The sequence below is a fragment of the Scomber japonicus genome, chromosome 19, assembly GCF_027409825.1.
Source record: "Scomber japonicus isolate fScoJap1 chromosome 19, fScoJap1.pri, whole genome shotgun sequence".
Classification (NCBI taxonomy): Eukaryota; Metazoa; Chordata; class Actinopteri; order Scombriformes; family Scombridae; genus Scomber; species Scomber japonicus.
The window spans coordinates 19,731,014-19,755,231 of NC_070596.1; the positions used below are offsets into that span (position 1 = coordinate 19,731,014).

General features: G+C 41.1%; 1 protein-coding gene across 1 annotated transcript; it reads right to left on the minus strand.

Annotated features, from left to right (window-relative positions):
• Window positions 1-399: 399 nt before the first annotated feature.
• Window positions 400-4,598, minus strand: LOC128380503 (zinc finger and BTB domain-containing protein 7C). Its single transcript, XM_053340344.1, has 4 exons — window positions 4,530-4,598; window positions 2,105-2,827; window positions 1,322-1,992; window positions 400-1,021 (listed from the first exon to the last, which is right to left on the minus strand). The coding sequence occupies exons 1-4, from the start codon at window positions 4,596-4,598 to the stop codon at window positions 400-402; spliced, it is 2,085 nt and encodes a 694-aa protein (XP_053196319.1).
• Window positions 4,599-24,218: the final 19,620 nt, after the last annotated feature.

Consider the following 24,218-nt stretch of genomic DNA (forward strand, 5'->3'; position numbering starts at 1 on the left):
TTTAGTATAAACGCCTCATCCTGTTGAATTAACAACAGTTTAAACTTTGCAGATAAATAATGCAAATAATATATATAAGAGCATTCCCATATGCGTTCCTCATTAGCAGTGTCTCCTCTTACTTAAATGCTATCAAAGTATTTGTAAACATTCACAGGGCAGAAACAATTATTTCATATGACATCTGTGAAATTATTTAATTGGACTGTTTCCCTCCTCCTCAGAAAAGTTTGTTTTATTACTGCCATGTCAGCAGGTTTCAAAAGGTTCATTGATCTCACTCTTTCACTTTTTAAAAAGGTGCTTTAGTTTCCTAGAGCAGAACAGACACAGAGATTAAAGAGACTTTTTTTCTTGTCTTGTCTTTCTCTCTCTCTCTCTCTCTCTGAAGGCCAGAACTCATTTGGCTGGCTCAGGGATGGGTGGAGCACACTCCAGTCTCATGGTCCAGGGGTCAGAGGCTGCAGCATAAAATGGAGAGTGGGTAAGCACTTCTTCTCCAGTCAGGGCGAAGGCAAACACTCCCCTCTGCCTCCCAGCTCCTGTCTTCTCCTCCTCTGCGACGTGTTTCCCCTCTGCTCGCCGTTCCTCCCGTCCCTCCCTGCCTGCACCGTCCATACTTTTAAATTCCACACCCCTGTTGCTGAGGCTGAGCATCTCCCCAAGTCCATGACTCTTGACTCCCTGGTATGCAGAGCTTAACCCGTTCTCATCAAAGCGGTTGGTGGCAGCAGGTGGGGGGCACAGGAAGTTGCTTGTGGGTGTGGACCGCCATGCAGCTGGCTTTCGTCCCCGGCGGGGACGGGAGATTCGGCAGCTCTGCCTCTTGATGTGTCGATGTAGGTGGTCAGACCGTGTGAAACTTTTGTAGCAGTGCTCACACTGGTATGGACGGACGCCCGTGTGGATACGCAGGTGGTTCTTCAGGTCATAGTTGTGGACAAACTTTGAGTTGCAGTGGAGGCAGATGTAGGGCCGCTCACCTGTGTGCTTCCTCATGTGGATCTTGAGTTTGTCTTGTCTGTGGAAGGAGAAAAAAAACACATATTTTCAAATGTCATGGGTGGAAAATGAGCCAAAGAAAGAGGATGTAAGTGAGTGTGATATCGCTAATGCAAAGCGGAGGGGCTTTCCACGTAAAGCTCTTTGATATTCAGATGAGGTGATTAACCTCAGTCATATGAGCATGGGGTACTTTTCCGTTAACCTTGCTGTTTCACATAACCTGGTTCTTTGTAGTGTGTGAAAGCAGGAACATCTTTGGGTGGTTTAACAACAACAAATGTATAAATGATGTGATAAGAAGTGCTGCTTCACATACCTGGTGAACCGTACTTCACAGATAGTGCACATGTACGGTTTCTCTCCTGTATGCGTCCTCATGTGTCGTGGCAGTTTCCCAGCCCCTTGGATGACTTTGTTGCAGATTGGACACTGTTGTGATGCTTTGGGCTTCATTTTCCTCTCCTCCTCTAGCTGCCAGGGAGGGAACAATGCACCTAGGTGGGATGCAGAGCTCAGGAAGCTCAGGTAGGACCGGAAGTCAGCTTCATCCTTAATCGGGCCCAGAGCATGACCCTCTGATGGCACTGACCCAGTGTTCATGGTGCTACCCAGCCCCGAGTTGACAAACTCCTTAAGGAAGTCGCCGTGGAGCAGGCTGGGCGGGACTTCCTCTTTCATCTCCTCCTTTATGATCTCTCTTTTCACAGCTAAATTGAGGGGCCTGGAGGCCTCAAGTGATGCAGGTGTTGGAAAGGTGTGGAGGAGCCTGGTTTGCGGTGAGGTTCCTGTGTGGGGATGTTGATGGTGGCCAGGGTCCAGGAGCTGTTGCGGGAAGGCCGGAAACTCAGCCCACATAGACGGGTAGAAGCCTGGAAGGAGGGGAGAGAAGTTGGCCCTCCTGTCCATAGTCGGCATACGGGGGTACAGCCCCTCCTGGAGGAGAGACTCAATGGAGAAATCCTTCAAAGCTCGACTCTCCATACTCTCCTGCAACACAAGATGACATTATGAGCTTTTCAAACTTCTTTTTGAATTTTTTCTTCCTTTTCGCCTTGAAGATACAAAAAGCACAAATAACAAAATATTCAATGATCTATACCTGTTTTCCTCTCATGTTGTCTGGGGACTGCGACTGGGACGACTCTCTGTGCAGGTCAAACTGCCTCTGGTACGTGGAGGTGCTTGGAGGCGGCGAGTCCTCTGTGCCCAAGGGCGTCTGCTCCCCCCTGCTCTCCGACGACTGCAGCGACCTCTCACTGACGTCGTCCTCCTCCTGCTCATCCTTCCTTGAACCCACGTCCTCTTCCTCTTCCTCCTCCTCCTCTTCCTCCTCCTCTTCTTCCTCCTCCTCCTCCTCATCCTCTTCCCCTTCCTCTTCTCTCCCCTCACCACTGCCACCCCCACTGTCCATTATCTCCAGGCAGACGTTGATGATGCAGGGAATTTCCAGCATCTGAGCAGCATTCAGGATCTCTTTGACGTTTGACGCTGTCACCGTCAGAGTAGAAGTATAGGCAAACTCCAGAATGGCTGTGAGGCACTCCGGAGCGACAAAGTCGATTTCGTACACTGCCGCTGTGTGATGACGGCTGCCATCAGTGGTGGCCACTGTGAAGAGCTTCTTGAAGTACTGGCTGCAGGCTGCCAGAACAGAGCGGTGGGTCCTGTACTCTTGGTCACGGACGATGAGAATGACATCGCAGAGCAGGCCCTCACGACGCTGCTCATTGAGGCTGCAGAGGACATCACTGCTGTGATTTGGGAAGGGGATCCCAATCAGGTCCTCTTCTCTGTGATGAACCATTCTCCTCTCTCCCCCTCTCTTGGTTATCTAGATAGAAAGCAATTAAAATGAACTATTTAGTGACAGTTAAATACAAGTTCAACCTTAGTTCAACCTTAAAAAGAGATGTATCTGTGGCAAAAAACCTACAACAATTCATAAAAAAGCTATTTTTAAGCCTTTTTATACGTTTTTCTGACAGCAGAGAGAAGAGAGATGACAAATTTAAAATTAGAAGAGAGAAAGACACAAAAGATCTCAGGCTGGACGCAAACCAGGGATACGTTTCAGAGTCAGTACTTTAACCCCTTTGCACCCTACTTAATGCAAAGTGTTTTCAGAAACATTACATACACTTGTGTCCATAAGATATTCTGTCTGCTGCACAATAAAAAAAAAGATGTTTAAATTTCTTTAGTAATTCAATCTGTGTGACAAACTATGTATTTCCTTGTACATTTTGTATGACACATGAAAAAAGGTATGATTATGTGTGACATTATAAAAAAATATAACTGATAGTGACACAATGGTTTGCACAAATCCAAGGAGGAATGTCACTTTTCTGTACTTCTGTACAGTCAAGAAATAGTGTTGTAATTATTTATCTTGCAGACTACTTTTTTTTGTTTCAAATGAAAACAATCTTTGAAGACTCTGGAAATAATTGTGTTAAGTGTTGTTAGAGTGACCTTCTGCATCATCAGAGGGTTACTTTCCAGGGAACAGATGAATTGCTCTGAATGTAAAATGCATGATTGACAGAAACAAAGACCTGATTCATTTCCATCGGTGACTTCCTGTTGGCATTTAATGATTTGTCACATTATGTTTTCTTCACTATGACACAACATTGATTGATACAGTACTTGATGTCTTGTCCCACTCAACAATCAAAAGGTCAGTATCATAAATCTTGAGCTTTACAGTGATGGAGCAGCACAAAACACTGATTTAAAGAGAGCAAAAGGAGTGACAAGTGCTTCTCGTCTGGTGCCTCGGCTCACACCTGTATCTCGGTTTGAAATAGAGTGTCACCGACAGCAAGCAGCATCCATTCATTAGATGAAGCATTTTCAAAAATGTGGTATTTGAATACGAGGAGGCTCTTCACTGAAGCTGATATTGTTAACACAATGAGTGACAATCTCGCTTTATGAAAATATACTGTAGGCACGGTTGTTTGTGTGCCATCTGTGCAGCAAAGGCAACAAGTGGTAAATACAGCATGTCTCATTTTGAGCAAACATCACATCGGGTAATATTTATTCTTGAATGTGTTATCACGATTTCTTGTAGGAATGTGTTGCAACTGTGTGAGTTAGGAAACCGTGTAATCATCTTGATAACATGAATACGTTTTTAAGCTTTTTTAGTTTTTAGTTTCTTTTTACACTCAAACACGTAATGAGATTGAATGATGAAGTGAATAAGAATTATGACAGGTATCTCTTTCACCAGATACAAGCAAGCGAAGCAAGCCGATACCTTCATTTAAACAATACAGTGTGTGTTTGAGATGTGGTGAGAAGTGAAGAGAACGACAAAAGAGGTCAGATTGTGCTCTAGATAAGCCTACTGTATCCTGTCAAAACGCTTAGCTGGCAGTCTATTCTCTCTACACTATACATTTGATTATAGCACAGTGACGAACGGCTCAATACAGCAGAAACACAAACAAATCTCTGCTCACTTGGTGGTTTTCTTAAAATCTTCATTCCACAGCTGCCTGAGTTCCTACCTGTTGATTCACTGTGCTGTTGTTTACAGTTACAGTGACAAAACTTCCTCTGGCAGCGGGCTCATTCATTCACATCTATGAATAGAGCTTAAACTTAGCCGTCCACACTTGGCGGTCACTAGAGGCATGTGTAGATAAATACTTTGAAGCAGCCCGCTCACCACAGCTGCATTGTTGACTGGTTCTAAATGGGCCAGGACTGAAGCCACACAGACTCTAACACACACGCACACACAAATACACACCCTGAGTGTCTAATTTTCTCGTTGGTGCTGCAGCGGTTCACACCAGAGAAGAGAGAAAAAAAAGTATTTCAGAAAATCCCTTAGTTCACCTGCAGGTATATAACTTGGATACCAATCTTACATGTAGTTTATTCTTGTCGATCTTGTTGCTAGGTAACTGTTGCTATGTTCATGCTATTGATACAGTGTGGACATAATTAAAATGTCTATAGAGGGGGTGGTGCTATAGGATATAGGCCCACAGACCCACGCAGCTACTTTGGTGGGAAAACTGGAACAAAAGAGCAACAGTGTCCAGTTTCAATGTCCAGGCCAAGTGATGAGATGGTGTATTTAAAATAAATATAATGAATGACGGGAAAAAAGATTTTCTCTGTATTCAGTTTCAAGTCCCACAGTGTAGAGTGAACTCAGAGCACAGGTAATAGACACTACATTAAAACTTCTGCTATTGATTCTGTTGTATCCCCTTCAGATTGATATTGCTCCTATTAAGAATAGAACGATATCCCTTTTCTATTATATTTCGCACCACATGTACAACATGCATAAAAGTAATAGCCTGAGTAAAAGGTGAGAAAATATCCAGTGAGAGAGTAAGGGAGAGATCAGATGGCCCTAAAAGTTCCCTAACAGGTTGCACAAACACCAGCAGAGGGGCCCCTCCCTGTAACAGCCTGCCAAGGCAAACAATAGTGCAGAGCTTGGCACAACACTGAGTGGATAAGAGGGAGAGAAAGAGAGAGCAAGTCTGACTGGGAGGGCTTGGCGAACCCACTGTCATTCGTTTGCTCTCGACCCATCCCACCCACTCCTGGAACTATGGGCCACGTGCTGCTGTTGCTGTTTGTTCTCCTGGTGCCCTAGCGAGCACCACTCCCCTCTGTTCCCACTGTTTGCCTGCCACTAGCTAGCGCTAGCTCTTAGCGGCCGGCCCCTAATTACAATGTGGAGAGGATCTAAAGAGGATGTGCCACATAGACAGGGAGGGGAGGAGGGCACAGCTTTCCCACCACAAGGTCCTGGAGCGACATTTCATCAGCCAAACAGCCTTAACCCTTTACACCACCCACCCCCCACCCGACCCTTGAGGGCAGCCAGGGTGGGGACGCCTTGTGAAAGGGCTCTGATAATTACTGTTCAAGTCATTTGGCTCCATCGTGCTCTTCAAGCGAGTCATGGAAAGAGAATCAAACTTTTTTATGGACTCAATAAATGGTTGCCAGCCTATAACAACCTGCCATTAAAAGTTCTGAAAAAATAAATAGTGAAAGTCATATTTTGTTGCAATCATCAGCTCTAGCATCTACTTCTGTTAATCACACTAGCATCATAGTGCTTCATACTGACAGAAGTATCAACTCAATTATCAAACTGACCTCTAATGTACAGTCGTGCCTTTCTGTCTGTCTTTCTTTCCGCCTGCCTGTACCAGCCACGTCTCCTCTCATGCTTCACTTAGTCACTAACACTTTCAACTCAGCACTCCCACCCCAAATTATGTGTCACCTCCATTCAATGTCGTCTTCCTCCAAAGAACTTCATCTGCTTTCCGGACTCTGACCGCCACCTCCTCCTCCTCCTAATCATTTTCCTCCTCTACCTCCTCCTCCTCCTCCTCCTCTTTTCTCACTCCTCTTCCCCTGTTGCAGCTGTATCATCATTATGCCCAAAGTAGAGCGGCTAACTTGTCCCCAGCCCTGACTGCTCAGGCCACAAATCAGCAGCTAATGTCCATCTCAACCCTTGTCATGGACAGACACTCATTTGGCCTGTAAGCTAAAACAGCTAAAGCCTAGTTTATCCCTGTCAGGCCAGTGCATCCACCTGACCACATGCTAAATCACCACCCGCCAAAGTTTACCCCTGTCACTAACTGCCCATAGCAAACACCTGCTAAACAACTGTCACAGATGAACAATTTCATGGCCAATAATTTGTAGTATTGACTGCCAAAATTCACCCCCTTATTAGGAGAAGACATTCATTTGACCCTCTGTGTATGCTAATCCATTATCACCAGTGTAACACCAGTGCACCTGTTTCTCCAAGAGACTCTTCCTTGGTTAGCGTTTTTAAATGAGTGCCTGCGGTTTGTGTATGGAGCACAATTGTCTGGAGCCTATAGGTCACATAGGGAGACTTTTAAATGTTCATCTTAATTGCTGTCACTTACAGTGGTGAGCAGGACATAATGATGCCACTTAGACAACATGGATTGTGTATTTATCTATTTAGTAATGATGTAATGTCAGGGCCAAAAGTGAGCATTTAACTGCACAAGTTCTGCTTAAAAGTTGAGGCTTGTTTGGAAGTTATTTGCGTGAACTTTACAGAGTTTCATGCACACTTATGCCACATTTACACTATTGAAGAACAGATGGGATTTAAAGAAATTAGTGTGCAACCATGCATATCTTTAATGTTACTACAGACTGACTTAAAATGAGTATTATTAACATTTTGGTAGAGAATCAGCCCGCAAGCTCAACAAATCTCCATGAATCTTGCAAAACAGATCTCTGCAACCGAGGTGTACCAATGAACTCATGTTTATGTTTAACTATTCATTAAAATTAATTTAGAAACTGATCATTAATATATGCCTTCATTTAATTAGTATTTTTTTAGAAGTATGACAAGTAAACACTGGACGAGTCTCATCTGGAGGCCAATTTAACTTGGCCCCTTAAAGAGCGTGTTTGCACTAAGTGTCATCTCTCGAGCCTTCAGGGGGGCCCACAGCTACACACCATTATCTCTCTCACCCCAAAGTAAACAAAAGTTTACGGTTCACTGCTGAATATCACTTCAGCGATTAAGACTACTGTTACTTCCAGATGTTTCACCGTGAAACAAAGGACAGATTATTTCTTTTTTTATATATCGCACCATGTTTCTCTGTGTCTTTGTCTTTCTCTGAATAAAGACCACCAATTGAACAGAAGGTTTTAGTCAATAACACAAGTGAGGCGAGGATGATACAATGTAAAAAAAAAAAAAAAAATCCTTTCCTATTTGAAGCAGGAATAAGGGATAATATTGCGGTTTTATGCTTTAGCCTTGGTTAAAAAGATGTTTTCTTTTGAATTATTCTGTCATTCATAAATGGCGCTCTTAATAAAAAGGATCCATTCACTACCAGAATGTATTTCAAAAAATTTAAAAACAAATAAATTAAAGTTTTTGGACACTCGTCTCCGAGAACAAACGTAATTACACACTAGTAGGTGTTAGTTAAAAAACTGACAGGAGCTAATAAGATAAAATCACTGTTACAATATGTGATTAAGCAAACATGTCGTTGGTACGACATTGATCTATATTAAATTACCTGTCGCTATTTTTGAGTCTGTTGAGTGGGTGTGTAACCACATCCACTCCTATAAAAAAACTAGAATACATGTTCCAGTCTTTGATACATCACCAGCACAATACAGTAAAGAATATATGCACTCATATGTTACATTTTTACATGTAGAAAATGATTATTCTAAATTTTATTTCATATTCAGGTATTTTAATAATTTTTATTTATTTGTGTGAATCGCTTGAATAAATAATGATGCTGTGACCACAAGCAAATTGTAATACCTGAATAAAAAACAACTGGTACACAAATATAATTGTAATACTGGTCATGGCATTTTGTAACTACATGAGGTAAGATGTCTATAAGCTGACTGACAACAAGCTGCTTGTAAACAATAATTTACAGCTCAGCCTTAAATCCACAACATGTTTTTAATTTTTTTCCACACTCCCAAACATCACCTTTAACTTTTTTGAATTACCTGAGCACTTAATTTTGCAATTAAAGGAGAGCGACATATAGATATGGACTATCAAAAACTGAAATGTGTTATCACTATCAGACACAAAACACATACTTAAAGCATACTAAAACTACATTTCCAAGATGTGCTGTCATACTACAAACACTCATGCTATTTCCAGCATTTTACAGCACAATATTTACACCACAACCGAAATAATTACATGAGTCACTGAATGACTTTATTGACCAGTTTGCACCTTGTCAGGCCTTTATAATCTAAAGCAGTAAACTCACACTCAATAAATGGCTACACTAACTGATTTACGTGTGCACATTGTAACATAACGCACAAGTGTGAGCTTGTTCTCACACAAACACACTCTGAAACACTGTGACAAATTATTATGGACCTATATGCACAGACACACACCCATGTGCATGCTCGAAAACTCTGGCATCCACATAAATTCACACATGTCTTGATACGTTCCCCAGCATTCCACAGCTTTCAACAACCATCACCTACCGTACCTTCAGTTTCTCGACTCCCCTCACGTGTCTTTGTATTTCCAGGCTACCAAGAGGCTCTGTTGCTCCTTGCTTGACCTCTCAGCATTGCCCTCTTTAATGGAAACACAGCTGCCTCTCTCTTTGCCAGTCTGTCAATCAGTCAGCCAGGCAGTCAGTCCATTCACAAGCTCCTCACACCGGCCACGGCCCATTCACAAAAATAAAAAAACAAAAACACCCAGAGAGGAATATCCAGTGGAGGGAAGCAAAAGCAGTGCGGCAGAGGAGAGCAGAGTGTGATTCTTGGGTCTGTCTGTGTAGCAGAGTGGCTAGTGTGGAGTTTAGAGTCAGGCTCACTGTTGTGTGTGGCTCATGTAGGACGAGCTAGAGAGTGAGAGGAAGGGAGGGAGGGCAGCAGCACTGCGCTGTGGAGATGTCACACCACTAGTTTTTATAGCAGGGTGGGTAGCTGGAAGATAATAATACCCCATCCTCCTCCACAACACAAGTTTAAGCGCACTGTGTAATAAGCCCATGGCGCAGACACCCTCTGATTTAGGTCAGACAAAATGAATTTTTAGTTGTGTTAGAGTGGATTTTGGTATAAAGGGACCGGGGCAAAGAAACTCAAAGGGGTTGTTTGGGGAGACTGAGGGAGGGTTAAAAAAAAAAAAAAAAGGAAAGGAGAAAGAGAGAGAAAAGTTCGGAAACTATTTTGTGCACCTCTGTTGGTTTGTCTCAAGCTGAGATGAAGAGATGCACAGGACTAAAAGTGGTAATACAGAAGCAGAAACACAACTGCAACCTAAAGCCTTAGTTTCTGTTTTACACCTGTTAAAAAGGGAGAACTGCTGTTCTCTTTTCATGTTGTTAATATAAATCCACTAAAAAGTAGATTCCGAGTTACAAATGTATTTATTGTGTTAAGAAACCGTAGGTCGGAGACAGGGGATTTGCAGCCCCAATAAATGCTCAACCACAACAAAATAATGACTGGAAATCATCATAATACATGTCACACCCGGCATTCAGAATCCAATATCAGTCAATGGTGCTAGTTTGAGAGGAAATATTACTTAAAAGCTGACTATAAATGACAATGAATCAAACCACAAATTCTCAAAAATATTACGTTGCTGCCTACTTTGAGGCAGGCTTTTGTTGAAACGCCTTTTGTAACGATGGTTTCAAAAACCAGGTTGAGGAGAGCAACGTTAGACTCCTGTTTTGAGTCAGAAAGCGCTGAAGCAGGGGAACAGTTGGTGATCACACCACCACTTCAGTCTGCGTCGGGGAGGAGGAAGTTAACACAGAAAGGTGTAGAACTCAGACATACATTGGACTTTCAGTATAGAAGAGGAACCGTGTTTAGCTTCCCTTGTTTAGCTTCTTTTTTGGGGAAATTATCGCTGTAAAGAAATTGTGGCAAACAAAGAGAGAGCAACACAGTTCATGGCAGAAAAAATTCAAGGGCAAAAAAAATATTTTAAAAAGAGTTGAGTTACAAAGCCACATCCTACAATGTGACAAAGCTTTTGTGTGTCTGTAACACAGCGACAAACAGAAAGAGAGAAAAGAAAAAGGGAGTACAAGAGTGTTTCCTTTGCCTTCACAGACAGCCCAAACTTTTACCATGACATAGCACATTCACAGGATCTGAAACAGCTATTGAGTGAGCGAAGGTTTCCTGTATGACATAATTAAGCCATATTTGTAATATTTTTTCTAAAATTAAGCTTACTACACACGCCACCACCTGAGTGATATATTTTTTCTTGTGCACAACTGCTTTCTTTTTTGCGTCTTTTTAAACAGGCCTCAAAATATTAAAAGTTGTGGTGCAGACAATAAAACTAAATTTAATAATCTAACATACAATTGAAAGCAAATCATAGCTTATCTAATTCATAAAGGTAGAATATGCAGTGAACCATTGTTGTCTTAGTGGTTACTGGACCTTCCAGTCTACCAAAATATTTCTAACCATCCATAAATCATAACCAACAATCACTCTGTGAAGGAAGTCAAATTGTGTTGAATTAACCTACACAAACAAGTAGACATCAGAGTGTACATCAGACTGCTATGCCCACTTCCCCCTAGAGAAAACATGGACCAAAGTAAACCGCAGCCCATGCCCTCGTGGTTTACACTGTTTTGTAGAGGGTGAGAGCTGAGGCCAGCTCACATTGGCATCTAGTATATATAAACAGGGTTAGCCACTAACTGCTAACAGGCCAGCCAGACGGCCAGAAAAACAACATTTGCCATCTTATAAGATCGGCTATCTATTCTAAACACGTCGCTGCCGTCATAGCAACACTGTAAGTGGTACCTGGGTGGATTGCTTTGTTCCAAACTCTCTGAAAGTGCAGGCTGTTGTACTGCAAACTATCAGAGGCCATGATTGACACTGGCCAGTGGTATAATGGGGCAGTTATACTGTACATTGTGTAAAATGCACTGCTCAGTTTGTGGTGCAGTATCAAGTGCTTCAGCCCAATTAACACACACAGTGTAGCAAGGCTGAATGGCAGATTGATGTTGTAATTATGCTACTGTAATACAAACATGAAATCAATTTTATTGTTGTCTGAAGAACAAGAAAAGGTATTTTGGTGTTTAAGACTCAAATCTATATTTCTATAGCATAATCACCAGGCTAAATATTGGCCTTTCCACCTTTGTGTGCTCTTTGAGTGTAAGTTTACACACGAGAAATGACGAGTCTTGTATCCTGGTTTGAGTGCAATAGTCACAAGAGAAGAGGATTCAGGGGGCTGAGTAAGAGTCATCTGTTTTGTCTGTCTGGCATCTCAACGTACCTGTTTACTGCCACCTACTGCGCCCAGCAAGATACACGTACCAGGGCACCAGATTGGCACTTTGGAGGGGGGATGGGGTGTGAAGCATCATTACATGATGATCATGGAGACTTTGATTCTGTACTCAGTTTGGCTTACTAAGAATATATCTTAGATATAAACTTGTTTTAAATCTGATCTATTTTCTATCTGAAAGTAAGAACTCACCACACTGTATTGCAGCAGCACTATCATAGATCACCAATATTACATGTCCGTGTTGGACAGTAGGACACACTTACAGTCTCTTCATTATTATAAATTTAGTCCTTGAAGGTGAGTCTTCCAGCCTTGGATGTTGACCACTTAATACTGTTAATTATTTAGTCACAGACAACCTGAAAACATTAAAGGTTTTTCATCTTTACTGCTTAATGTAAAAAGCTTCATTGAAGAATCCCAGACTGCTTGACTGTCAGGCAGCAACCCCTCCACTGCTGTGTGAATAATCCACCTTCCTACACACACATGGCTGTATGCATTCTCATATACACACAAAACCACAAACCCAAAGTCAAACTCTGCATTAAACCTGCTCTCTTTTTTCTGTGCATTGTGTTGTTACTTTCAAAATCACACATTGAACAACATCACTGAGGCATTCAGTTATCAGCCGAACATTTAGGAAAGAAAATGACAATACTAATATGCTGATGTTTCATAGGTATAACATTTAGAATGTTCCCCATCTTAAAGTATTAGCAAGTTAGCATTCACAAATTCTTACTAAACACAAAGGGCAGCCAAGGCAGATGGGAATACCATTTGTTTTGCAGGTATTTAGTCATGAATCAAATAACTAGTTGGTCCAATTCATCCTAATGGGAACATACATGTGTGCACCAAGTTCCATGGCAATCCATTCAATAACTGCTAAGAAAACAAAGTCAAAACAACTGGTAGATGTGCAGATATTTCACAGGATAAGTGGAATTAATGTAACCCCACCAATGACGTGCTGGTGGAGTTACATTCAGTCAGGGGTTCACCAAAGTCAGAGGGCCCATGAATGTCAGTACTAGATTTGATGACAATCTATCCAATAATTGTTGCAATATTTCAGTCTGTACCAAAGTGGTGATGGTCATTATCATTCACTCAGTTACTAACATAAATTAAAGCCACTTGTTAGCTCCAGAGCATTCACCTCTGACACTATTTTGGTAAGTGTGCAGTAATTACACTTGGGTCGCATCATTGCCCACAAACTGGTGAGGGTTTACTTAACAAATAAGACATTCAAACTGTTAAAATGGTTTCTCTCAGAGAATTATTTTGATAACAAAACAAAGTGGAGTTTCAGCTAAATCTCGTTGTACTGAACAGGTTTAAAATGATGTAGCAATGTGTGCATGGCAAAATAACATTGAAAAGGGGTTTAGGTAAGTGCTTAGCAGCCTTTCCTTGGATTAATAACTGTAGAGACAGACAAATACAACCAGCCCAACTTGTGCCCTTTACCCTGTTGTCTCAGAGGCCAGGTGTGGCCTGATGTAGGAGAGGCAGGAAAGGGAGGCAGTCATGCCCCCACAGTCAAGAGATAGAGCCATGCAGCAGCCTCCCAGCCCTACACTCCCTGCCTCCAGAAGTCCAAGGACAGAACCACACAGACACACACGAATGCAATGTTGCTTAAACACAAAGGGAAGCTGGAATCTGCAAAAAACCTACTGTACACTCATAAAGGCAATAATTCACTCGGCTTCAGTCAATCATGGACAAATGCTGAGACATACTTGCACACACTCACACACCCATCTGTCATCGCAGTGAGGTCATTAGAACTCACCTTGGAGCATGCCATCCGGGTGAATGAGGTGAGGGCGTTTACTTTCTGCTGATCTGGTCTGTTTGTGCTTTAACTTTCTCCTGTTTTGTCTTCTTTTCAAACATCCTAATCAGTATTGGAAGCTGTGCCAGAAGGGAGGTAAAGTACACAAGCTGCATATTTAGAGCTGCAAGTTACAGTGTTTCACAGGCGACTGTAATACATTGCATGAACCACAATGAAGGAAAACAAGAATGGCAGTGGTGATGTTTGTTGAGGATGAAATGTGATTATTCTTTATGTTTAAGGCCACTGTTGTCTTTTTTTCTATCCCCTTTATAATATGGAAATTTATTCGAGACCCTCCTTTTGCTTCGCAATGCATTTCGATGTTATGTTGTGTTCATTTGATTGGTTTGTTGTGAATATTTGTGTGCCTGAGCGAGCTTGTGTGTTGGGAGGGTCGTGGGGTGAATGAGGACAACTCCTTATGGTGATAACGAGAAGAAGGCCAGCCTTGGTGGGACAGCCTCTGTCTGCCCTCAGGTAGTGTGTGTGTGTATGCATGTTTGTGTGTGTGTGTGTCAGCAGGAGAGCCCTGGGGCACTCTGGCACCTCCTAATTAAAACCAGACAGGCTGCAGGGCAGGGGAGACAGATGCCTGTCATGACACACACACACACACACACACACACACACACACACACATACACACACACACGCACGGGATGGTTGACCATATTCAAACACATGAACACAAATATACAAGTGTGTTGCAAAGGTCAACTATTTTTGGACTCACACCCCAATCTCATCCCACCCACTCAGGTATCACACAGGTTAGTAATCTGTATCTGACCCAAATCAGCCAAATAATAAAAGAGAAGCAGTGAAATCAACACAGTGATGAGACAAAGAACATTTGAACCTATGTGTATGTTTTTGTCAACTGGCATGAGTGCTCTCAGTTTCATGAGTGAATCTACTGCTTATTTTCAAAGATTAACCTAGGTTAAGACCAGTTTAGCTAATTAGAAAGAACAAAAATCAATCAGTGAATTCTCATTGTTTCTATTACCACCTGAAAATCTTTTGGATTAGGACCAACTTCTTTACTAATGACACATATGTGTGGTTCACTCACACACACACACACACACACACACACACACACACACACACACACACACACACACACACACACACACACTGTCACATGCAATCTCAACCCTTAGTAGCCTTACAGATTGACACATCTATTCTTCTCCCCAACATAATATGAGACGTGTTTAAGTTGAATGTCTGTTACCTGCAGACTCTGTCACATTTTATCTCTGTTCCCCAATGTACGGCCCAGAGCTGCAGGCAACCACATATAGTACTTAGCAGGCTAACTGCTGTTTGTCTGGGGTGGGTGGGTGGATCAAGGCATGCTGCTCTCCTTTCTCTCCCAGTGATTAGATAGCATAAGCAGGCCAGCTAGCCTAACCCACACACTCATGTCTCTAAAACTGCCATCCAGCCCTGCTTTCTCTCTCGCTGCCTCTCACACACAGGTGGGTGGACCCACTTATTCAACCCAGATCTTTCTTTTAGACATTATGAAATTGTGCTCTATTTTTTTCCCTTTCTTCTCTTCTTCATCTAACTCCCTGATGCTGAATGACATTTGAGCTCTGTACCATAAAGTAGAGCTTTCATTTTCTAATTTACAAGGTCATCATTTTGCCTTGCTGAGAATCTTGTCTCTTTGCACTTGTCATCAGACTGAGGCTAGGCAGGTTGCCAGTGGTTACAGGGGGCCTATCTTCTATTATCTAGGTAACATTAAGGAAACACCCACAATTTGTCTGTAAAATGCTTCACTGCACATTTCCAACTGTGGTCACCACTGACATTTCAGATGTTGAGATCTATGATAAATAAATATTTATCTGATGGCTTTTACCCTGCTAAGGAAGACACATTTACACTCTCATTTAGTGATTATAATGCTAACAGAAGTGACTAAAAAAGATAAGTAAGCAAAACATTTAAGCAATTGCAATTAAATCTTTAAAATAAAAATATACTCAAAATAATGTCATACATTTATGTATATATTTAGTTATTGTAGGGCTTGCCATGCAAATCTTGTTTTAATCTAATTTCTACAATTGCAGATTGCATGCTGTAGTTTTTCATAACTGTGTGCTTTATGTCAAGGTGGAGGCTAAAGAGTCAGTTTGGGGCCTGATGTGCTTCCAGATGACCTAGTTGTTAAAGTATGTGAACATAATTAGTCACTTTATTAAGAAGAAATACTGAAAAATGAAGACAAGCAGCAGTGGGGAGAGAGAGGGGAAAGAGGAGGAGAATGGAGGAAATTAAGAAATTGTAATTGGAAAGAAGGAATATTGTTTGAAAAGCAGAGAGGGTGCGATCGAGCCGACCTTTGGGAGTGCGAGAGCCTGCCTCCCTGGCTGCTTTGTCGTTTGAGCCAGGCGCTGTGTTTCGTGAGGAACGCAAAAGTACACAAATCCCACAGAAGGCGCTTTTTTGGCAGGGCTCGGGCCTCCCACCCACGGCAGCCTCTTCAAGCCTCCTCCCATCCTCTATTCATCTGTGAGGGGCGGCTTACTCACCCAGCCCAACTCCACACAACAAAACCTGGACCTCAATCCTACAGAGGAGGGCGGGCATGCAGGCATACACACAGAAAAGGCTACTCGGCCATTGTAGACACACAAACAGCTTCAACCTGAACACCAGCAGGGTTTTTAAAGGATTCACTACATGTATCCTCGCAGCACCTCAGTGATTGGGTGACACTTTGTAGCAGAGATCAGATTCTGTCTTATAGCTGTCTGAGCTGGATTTGAAAACACTGAATCTGACTTTAGACAACTGTGACAAGATGACATGTGTGTCATAGGAGGTTAAAATCAGATTGTGTATCCCTGTGTAAATGCTGTTACATGGGCATGCCCACACACTGTCAGGTGGGAAGAAGGCGTGTGGACTCATTCACTCTGTGAGTCTCATAATGAACACATTGCATCATTTTGCAATTGTGAAGCCACATCCTCAATCACTTGATACATTCATCCACTACGCTTAAGTCTCTCTTTCTCCCAATCAAGTACTTTACATTTGCTGAGATTAATTTTTGTGCAAAATACAAATAGTTACTTGAATATTGGCTTATTGTACACTGTATGCTATTGGTGAGATAGTACAAACATGAAGGAAATCTACCTCTGGTAATGTTTGCTAAACACACCAATCCAAGTGAGGCATTATTACAAAAGAGCAGCATGAATCAGGTTCAATTCAGATAATCCTGAAGAAAGATAAAGACAGACAGAGGGCTCTAGTCAGGGTGTGTGACTACAGTAGGTGTGGTACTTGACTTTATCCCCATCTAACCCCCACTGTGACAGGAAGAAAGCTCTAATATGTAGATACTGCTTGCTTTTTTCCATTAATGATGAAGGCTGATAAACATTTGAGGTTAAATCGTTTGTTTTCATTTTTAAACTCATACGTAAATGTTGTTCTATTAAGAGTACAACAGAAATAAATTACACATCCTCTCCACTGTAGTTTCATGTATCGTACGTGGTGTGTTTGTGTCTGAACTACTGATGATTATTTGAATTTTCAGACTGCAACTGGGAACTGAATGATTTGTGAATAACTGCAATTAGTTTATATACAATTTTAAATTTCTAATCAGTCACAGAAGAGTTTCCATTAACCACTAAAGCCTCTTCAGTTAAAACGATATTCTCACTGGCAGGAAAAACTGTAGGACACTTGACACAATTACAAATGCAGATAACTCAATCTACTAATGGTTCAGTTACAGAATAATATCTCATATTTGGAGACAGAGCAATCAGTATGTGATCGATCAGCCAGTATGTTATATTGAAACCATTTTATACATGTTCTTAAAGGTCAACAGTTACTCATGCTATTTGATTGGGGGTGACAGACAGGAAGAATGAAATAACTTGAATGTCACACTTCTGCCCCCACATCTGTTGCACAGAGAAACAGCATCTGGGGTTAAAAAATGTTTAAATTAAATCTGATCACTTCTCATGTGAGAATGAAAGTGAGTTTCTTTGAAGACAGATATTACCCTGCCTACTTAGTTTATTACTGACATGTCAATTAAAGATGTGACAAACTCTTCGACTGCATGACATTTAATGTTATGACCACTCAAGCTCAGTCTTCATGACACAATGGTGAGGATGAAAATGAAAATAGATCATATTGCGATAGATGCAGAATAATTTATTACGTAATTATACAAGCTGCCGTTTCAATAACAAGTTTAAGAAAAGATGTTATCTTTCGGTGTGTTCCAGCTTTGTCATGCTTTCATTTGCTTCCTCCTCAGTGTGTGGCTGTTGAATGTGAAGAGGGAGGCTGTGACTGTGTGCACATCTGTTGCACTCAGATACATGCAGGAAAGTTTCTGGACAGCACTGAGAATAACCAACATCCCTTTTTAACTGCTTGTCCTATTATTAAAAAAAAATTTGAGACGTGGAACGAATTGCATCTTAAAATGGGAACACAAAGGAACCTGATTTTACAAAAGGGTTAGGACAGTCATCCTTTAGACTGATTCTAGCACTCAATAGGTAGCAGACAGCTCTTGCATGCTTTGAAATTTTTGCCACAACACAGAAAATATGAACTTCTCATTATGACTTTTTTTTTATTTTTGGAATGTGGGAAATAGTATTGCAACAGGAAAAAGAAAACAGAAAAGAGAGTAAAAAGAAATGGTTAGATGTTACTGACCTTTTAAGAAGTGACGTTTTGATTTCAGTTCCTCTATCGCGCACTCAGTCCCTGTCAGGAAACCCAACACTGTCTCAGTACTGGCAGCAGACTTGTGAAAGTGAGAGCGGGTGAGATAGAGACATGAGAAGCTCAAATTTGCTCTGAAGGTGTGTCAGTGATTTGGGGGAGTGAAAAGGTGCCGTTCTACGAAACGGTTATCTAAGAAACACAACAAAACAAAAACTGCTACACCCACCAGCCTCAGCCAACACCCCTCCCTCCTTCTAAACCAAAAGTATTTGGCAGCGTTCCCTACAAGTCCACCTGTGCTTAGGGGAGGGGAGTGACACACACTCACACTCACAGGCCAAGCCTAAAAACCTGCTTGTGAGCTTGGACTGAGTGGTATGATTATGGCAGGGAATAAACCAAGCTCAGCTTTGGTGCTGGGGCTTGAGGGTTCATCGGTCTGTGCTGTGCCTAAAGGTCTGGAGCCAGAGACAAGTTTGGAGAACTGCAGGAAAAGGCCAAGCCAGGAGCAAGGGCTGCAAAACTGAAGCAATGACAGCCAAACTGAGGCTGATGTGCAGCTGGATGACTGGCTGAGATTTCAAACAGGGTAGAGGAAAAAAATGAGGACGAAGTTGCTGCAATATAATGCAGGGTTGAACCAGTGGGTGGGCCTTTGCCTGTGCCAAACAGGAGCTAGAGGGGTTCATATCAGGTATGGAACAAAAGACATATCAGGGGAGAAATGAAAGGAGTTAAAGTAACAGTGACAGTATCTGCGTATATTTGGGTGTGTGCTTCAGTGTGCCAGCTCGTACCTGGCAAAAAGTAAGAACCATTGTGCTGCTGTGAAGCCCATAATGCAACATAATGGGAATATAATGAGAGGGTGTAATCAGTGATGTAAATGCTGCTGAAAGTGTCATATTGGGTGATACTTGAGCAACAGACATACAGCGTAGGGTCATATGATTCTCAAACAACCTCCAGAGAAAAGATTCATTTTGTGACTTTTGGGAAATGAGGCAACATAAAAACTTTATTCTTTATTTATAAAGCTCAGCTGTATTTCTTTATTTTTTAAAACTGATTTGAGAATGTGTGAGTGTGAGAGTTAAAGAATCCTGTAGAGCACAATAATCATAGATATACTGAAGGCCCTTGTTGCTCCCAACCTGGGGGCTGGGACCCTCTAAACGGTTGCAAGATGAATCTGAGGGCGGACAAGATGATCAAGAGGAAATAAGAAATACACTTTAAAAAAATAGATGAAGATAGAATGAAGTTTAATTTCTTTGCTTTTTCTCCCATCCCTTTTCATGTGACATATTGGATAGTTTTACCTCCTCAGCCCTTAAAAATAATTCAAATTAAACAAATTTGAGAAGGGGTCATGACTAGCTTATTTTTTAAGAGTCACAAACTAAAATTCTTTAAAAGTTACGCTATCTGACCTGCATGTTAAAAAGGACAGATCATGCAACCCACTCTGTTCTGATTGGTTAGCTTCCAGAAACTGCATCATGGCAGATTGCAGAGGCCATGCAAACAAACAGTAGTTGTAGGATTTCACTTCTTTTTCTCATTCTTTACTTAAAATTAAAACTTCTCAATTACATCCAGCCTGATCTAACAGAAATATCTGAAATGACTATGACCTCTTAACACCGCATTACATGTGTGAAAATGTGTGTGAAAATCACGTGATGGTGTCACAGAAGCAGTACCAATGTAAAGTCAATTAGTGTGACAGAAATACGTGAAATGACCACAACCTCTTAAAACTTTATTACATAGTGGCAAGTTGGATCACTCTCAGCAGCAACCTCAGTATGTAGCCTGATGAAGGGTGGGTGGGTGGTTGTGTGTGTGTGTGTGTGTGTGTGTGTGTGTGTGTGTGTGTGTGCGTTGTTAAGGCCTTTTCATAATAAGCATGTTCCACATCTGCAGACAGCTGTGGACTTGCACACGGTTCCATTCATTCACACGTTGAGGGGGTCTGCGGACACAGAAACATTCCCCATGTGTGCACTAGTAAACAGGGTTGCAGCGTGATATTTTTCCAGAGCAGTGAATATTACAAACTGCTGTGCAGTGTTGTTCTGATTAGCCTTTAAGCACAATAATCTATGATTCCAACCGGACCTGCTGGATCGTATTTCAATCTCTCACCGGCACTTTAAGCAACACACCCACACCAACACATCCCCCTGTATTGTTTTCACAGGACTGTTTTCAGCAAGAACTCAGTCAGACATTGGGGAGGGGGTTATCTTATCTTGGACTTTTTCTGGGGTACTTAAAATAAAAGGGTTAGGGTTAGGGTTAGAATTAGGGTTAAAATGAACTCTGATGGAGCTCAGGATTCATCAATAAGGGCTGTTTTATTAAATACATTTCCACCATATAAAGCTGGAATCTGTGTGTAACAGCAGCCTCTCTACATACTGTACAGTCAGTGGTTGTAGATGGACAGCAGACCACAGAACATTAATGACCATCAGATTATCCACTGATCCAGTGTTAATTACTGCTGCTGTGCCACAGGCATGAATGTTCTCATCACTCATTGTTTCAGCTGCTACAGTACGTGATGCTACAGGCATTTAATACATTTAAAAGAAAGAATCTGACACACAGCCTACTGAGTACTGATGTTTCTGTGAAATCCACGAAACATTCAGTGACACCTGAACAATGTTACTTTAAAATTCAGACATTAATCTCACACATTTCAGAGTTGCTCGAGTCATATTGATAGCTGTAGCCTACTCTGACAGACATTTTATTAGGTTATATTATAGATGTGAAATACAAGAGAAGTAAAAGTAAGTAAAAAAATACATAAAAGTTGGTTTGTAATGTTGGACAGCTCTGTGAGTGTGTGCATCTCTGCTAACTAAAGCCACACAATTTGAGGCTTTTGTGCTACCTGCAGTTTTCATTATGGACCAGTGGCTGTGCTGAAATGTGGAGAAAAGCCTGATATACTGGAAACTGCTCACAGCAACTTTACTGCCTGCATGGCCTGTATGCATCTGGTATGTACAGTACCATACCCCCCCCCTCCACGTTGTTGTGTTCACTGTTGCTGTTGACATAAACACATGAAAATGAACAGGAGGAAGTTGAGGCAACATTTCCAAGGAAGCGTTCAGAGTAGGCTGAATCCCTGGCTTTTGACTTGCAGGGAACATTTTTACATACATTCACCTCAACTTTTGGATCTTTGACTTTGTTTAACATAGACATCTGACATCATAATAGTATGAAATTAACAGCAAATCAGAAAACGCATTATATGTCTCCTTTAAAGTAGAAGAGAGGAAGAGCAGAAATTCCACATTTGTTTCTGTGAGGTTCTACTCCAGCCATGTATTTGTTATCTGGAGGGAAAATATTTGCACTTCCTATGCAAACCATGCCATCAAGGCATGGGGGGTTTTCATGGCCTAAGGGAGTCATAAAAATACAGGATACAATACAGGATATAAATATAGATGGTTTATACCAGAAGCGATTATTTTAACCTGAGCTTTCAGGACAAGTCATCCCTAATTTCCCAACCCATGAAAAGTTGAAATTAATTGTCAATAGATTAGGTTTGAACCAGCTTATTATAGACTTAGCATATATCAAGGTGTATTAAGATTACAATAGCCCTGCCTACTTTTCTATTTTTGTCCTTTGCAGGATCCAATGCAGCCACAAGTACACTGCAATTGTTTACAGATGTACACACCCAGCAGAGGTTTGATCATATTGTATCCTGTCCCTTGCTGTATCTTGTTCATGGAAATGAAACATAGGAAACACATTATGAATTGTCTTGCGGGTAAGAAAAATAGTTTGAGCAAATTTGCTATCTTATAATATTGTTTGAACTGAGTAACACAAGGGTAAAAGAGAGTTAAATAAGTTTAAAAAAGGGGCAGAGAAGCTAATGTTAACAAGCTTCAGTCTTTTTACTTTTTTAACTTGAATACATTTTGACAAAAACTGGTTAAAAGATACTTGTGTTGTGCATTGCTAAACCAAAATGTACATTTCTTACCTCTGAGAGCATGGACTCTTAAACCCTAAACACATATTACCCAAGCTGTGATTATCTTTTCTAATATTTTCTTTTCTAATTTTTGAAATATGAACAGACCATAAAGTGTTCTTACAGAATGCTCATAATGAAGTACTGCAATATCAGGTCATGGCAGTATATGAGTACTTCAGATCTTCATTCTGAAAGGGAAACCTCTCTCTTAAAAGAATTGATTAAATGAGATGTCGGTGCAGCCAACCTTCTACCTCCATCCACACAGCTTTTACATGTTTTTCAGCAGAATTTTGTTAGTTCTGCCAACAGTGGTGGAAAATAACTCTGTAAATTCACTCAAGTACTGTGCTTAAGTACAATTTTGAGGTACCATTTTATAGTACTTTATACCTCCACTCAGCTACATTTCAGAAGGATATACAGTACTTTCTACTCCATTATTTGATGGCTTTACTTACTTTTCAGATGATGATTTGACACCATGTATAATATAACAAGCTTTTAAAATACAACACTTTGATAAAGATCAAACCAGTGTGTAGTCAAGGTCACATTTCAGATGTCTATGAGTTGTTTGAAATTTCTCACATGGTTTCATTTCCATAAATGTTCAAATGATCCAATATTTAATCAATATATAAGATGTTTAAAAGACAAACAAACAAATACAAGGCCTTTAGTTTGAATCAAAATTAAGTCTAATCATGAAACTCCTAGATTGTCCTGAACTTGGGCTCGTAGCTGCTTCGAACAACATGATAGGGTGCTTCTCATTCATTAACATAAATCCATTGGCAAGGTTTCCCACCTTGTTAATTACTGGGGCTTCTCAGAAACTTAAGCAGGAGGAGACACATCAAGGGCAGTGTGGCAGAATAACGGCTGAGTTTTGAGAAATTTAAATTTCTTGCCAAATTAAAATTGAATAATTGAGCAAATTCTGTTTCTGTGTAAACAACTTCTCTCTACAGCTTGCAAAAATATCACCTCCAACACTGATCTGGATTTTTAATTTAGTCTCTGTGCATATTTGCTAATCTATGTTTTTTGGGAGGGTGTTTGTACATGAAGCTGGGATCTAAGGTATAGGACTATCCCCTTTAATACAATAAAGATTAATGGCTAACAAAACATAAAGCAATAACCATAAATTACAACTGAATCCTTATCACTACCTGATCCATGCTTTCTATTCCTTCATGACTCGCCTTACTCTGCCTCTGATTGGCGTGCCTTGATATCCTTATCCTAACCTTAACCAATCTCACTTCTCATGTATAAACCTAACCAACCCAACCAATGAAGGTAAGGAGTAATAGCCAATCCTATGAAAAAAAAGGTGTACCAGTTTCCCAATCTGCTCTGCAAATTCGCGCATGTGTAAGCAGGTCAGCCTTCTTGGCCAGCTAGGTATGGCAACATTACAACACTATAGAACTGCAGTAAAACCAGCAATTTGTTAAATTTAGTAATGATCATGATAATATTTGCTACTGATTCATTCAGACAGGCAATCATGCATCGCAAATGTAATCATAGTCATAACTTAACAAATGATCAATTTAACTTGTGGTTTGTCCAAGTGGTGTTGTCATATCTAACTGTCTAAGATGACAGACCTGCTTGCATGCGGAGCAGATCAGCAGCCAGTACGGATCAGGTAGTGACACAGCTGCTGT

Excerpts from the sequence above, each read along its gene's own strand:
- LOC128380503 (XM_053340344.1), bottom strand. The coding sequence starts at position 4,598 with ATGAATGAGCCCGCTGCCAGAGGAAGTTTTGTCACTGTAACTGTAAAC. Across the intron at positions 1,993-2,104 it reads ACAACATGAGAGGAAAACAG|GAGAGTATGGAGAGTCGAGC; the intron begins GTATAGATCATT and ends CTTGTGTTGCAG. Across the intron at positions 1,022-1,321 it reads TGTGAAGTACGGTTCACCAG|ACAAGACAAACTCAAGATCC; the intron begins GTATGTGAAGCA and ends CTCCTTCCACAG.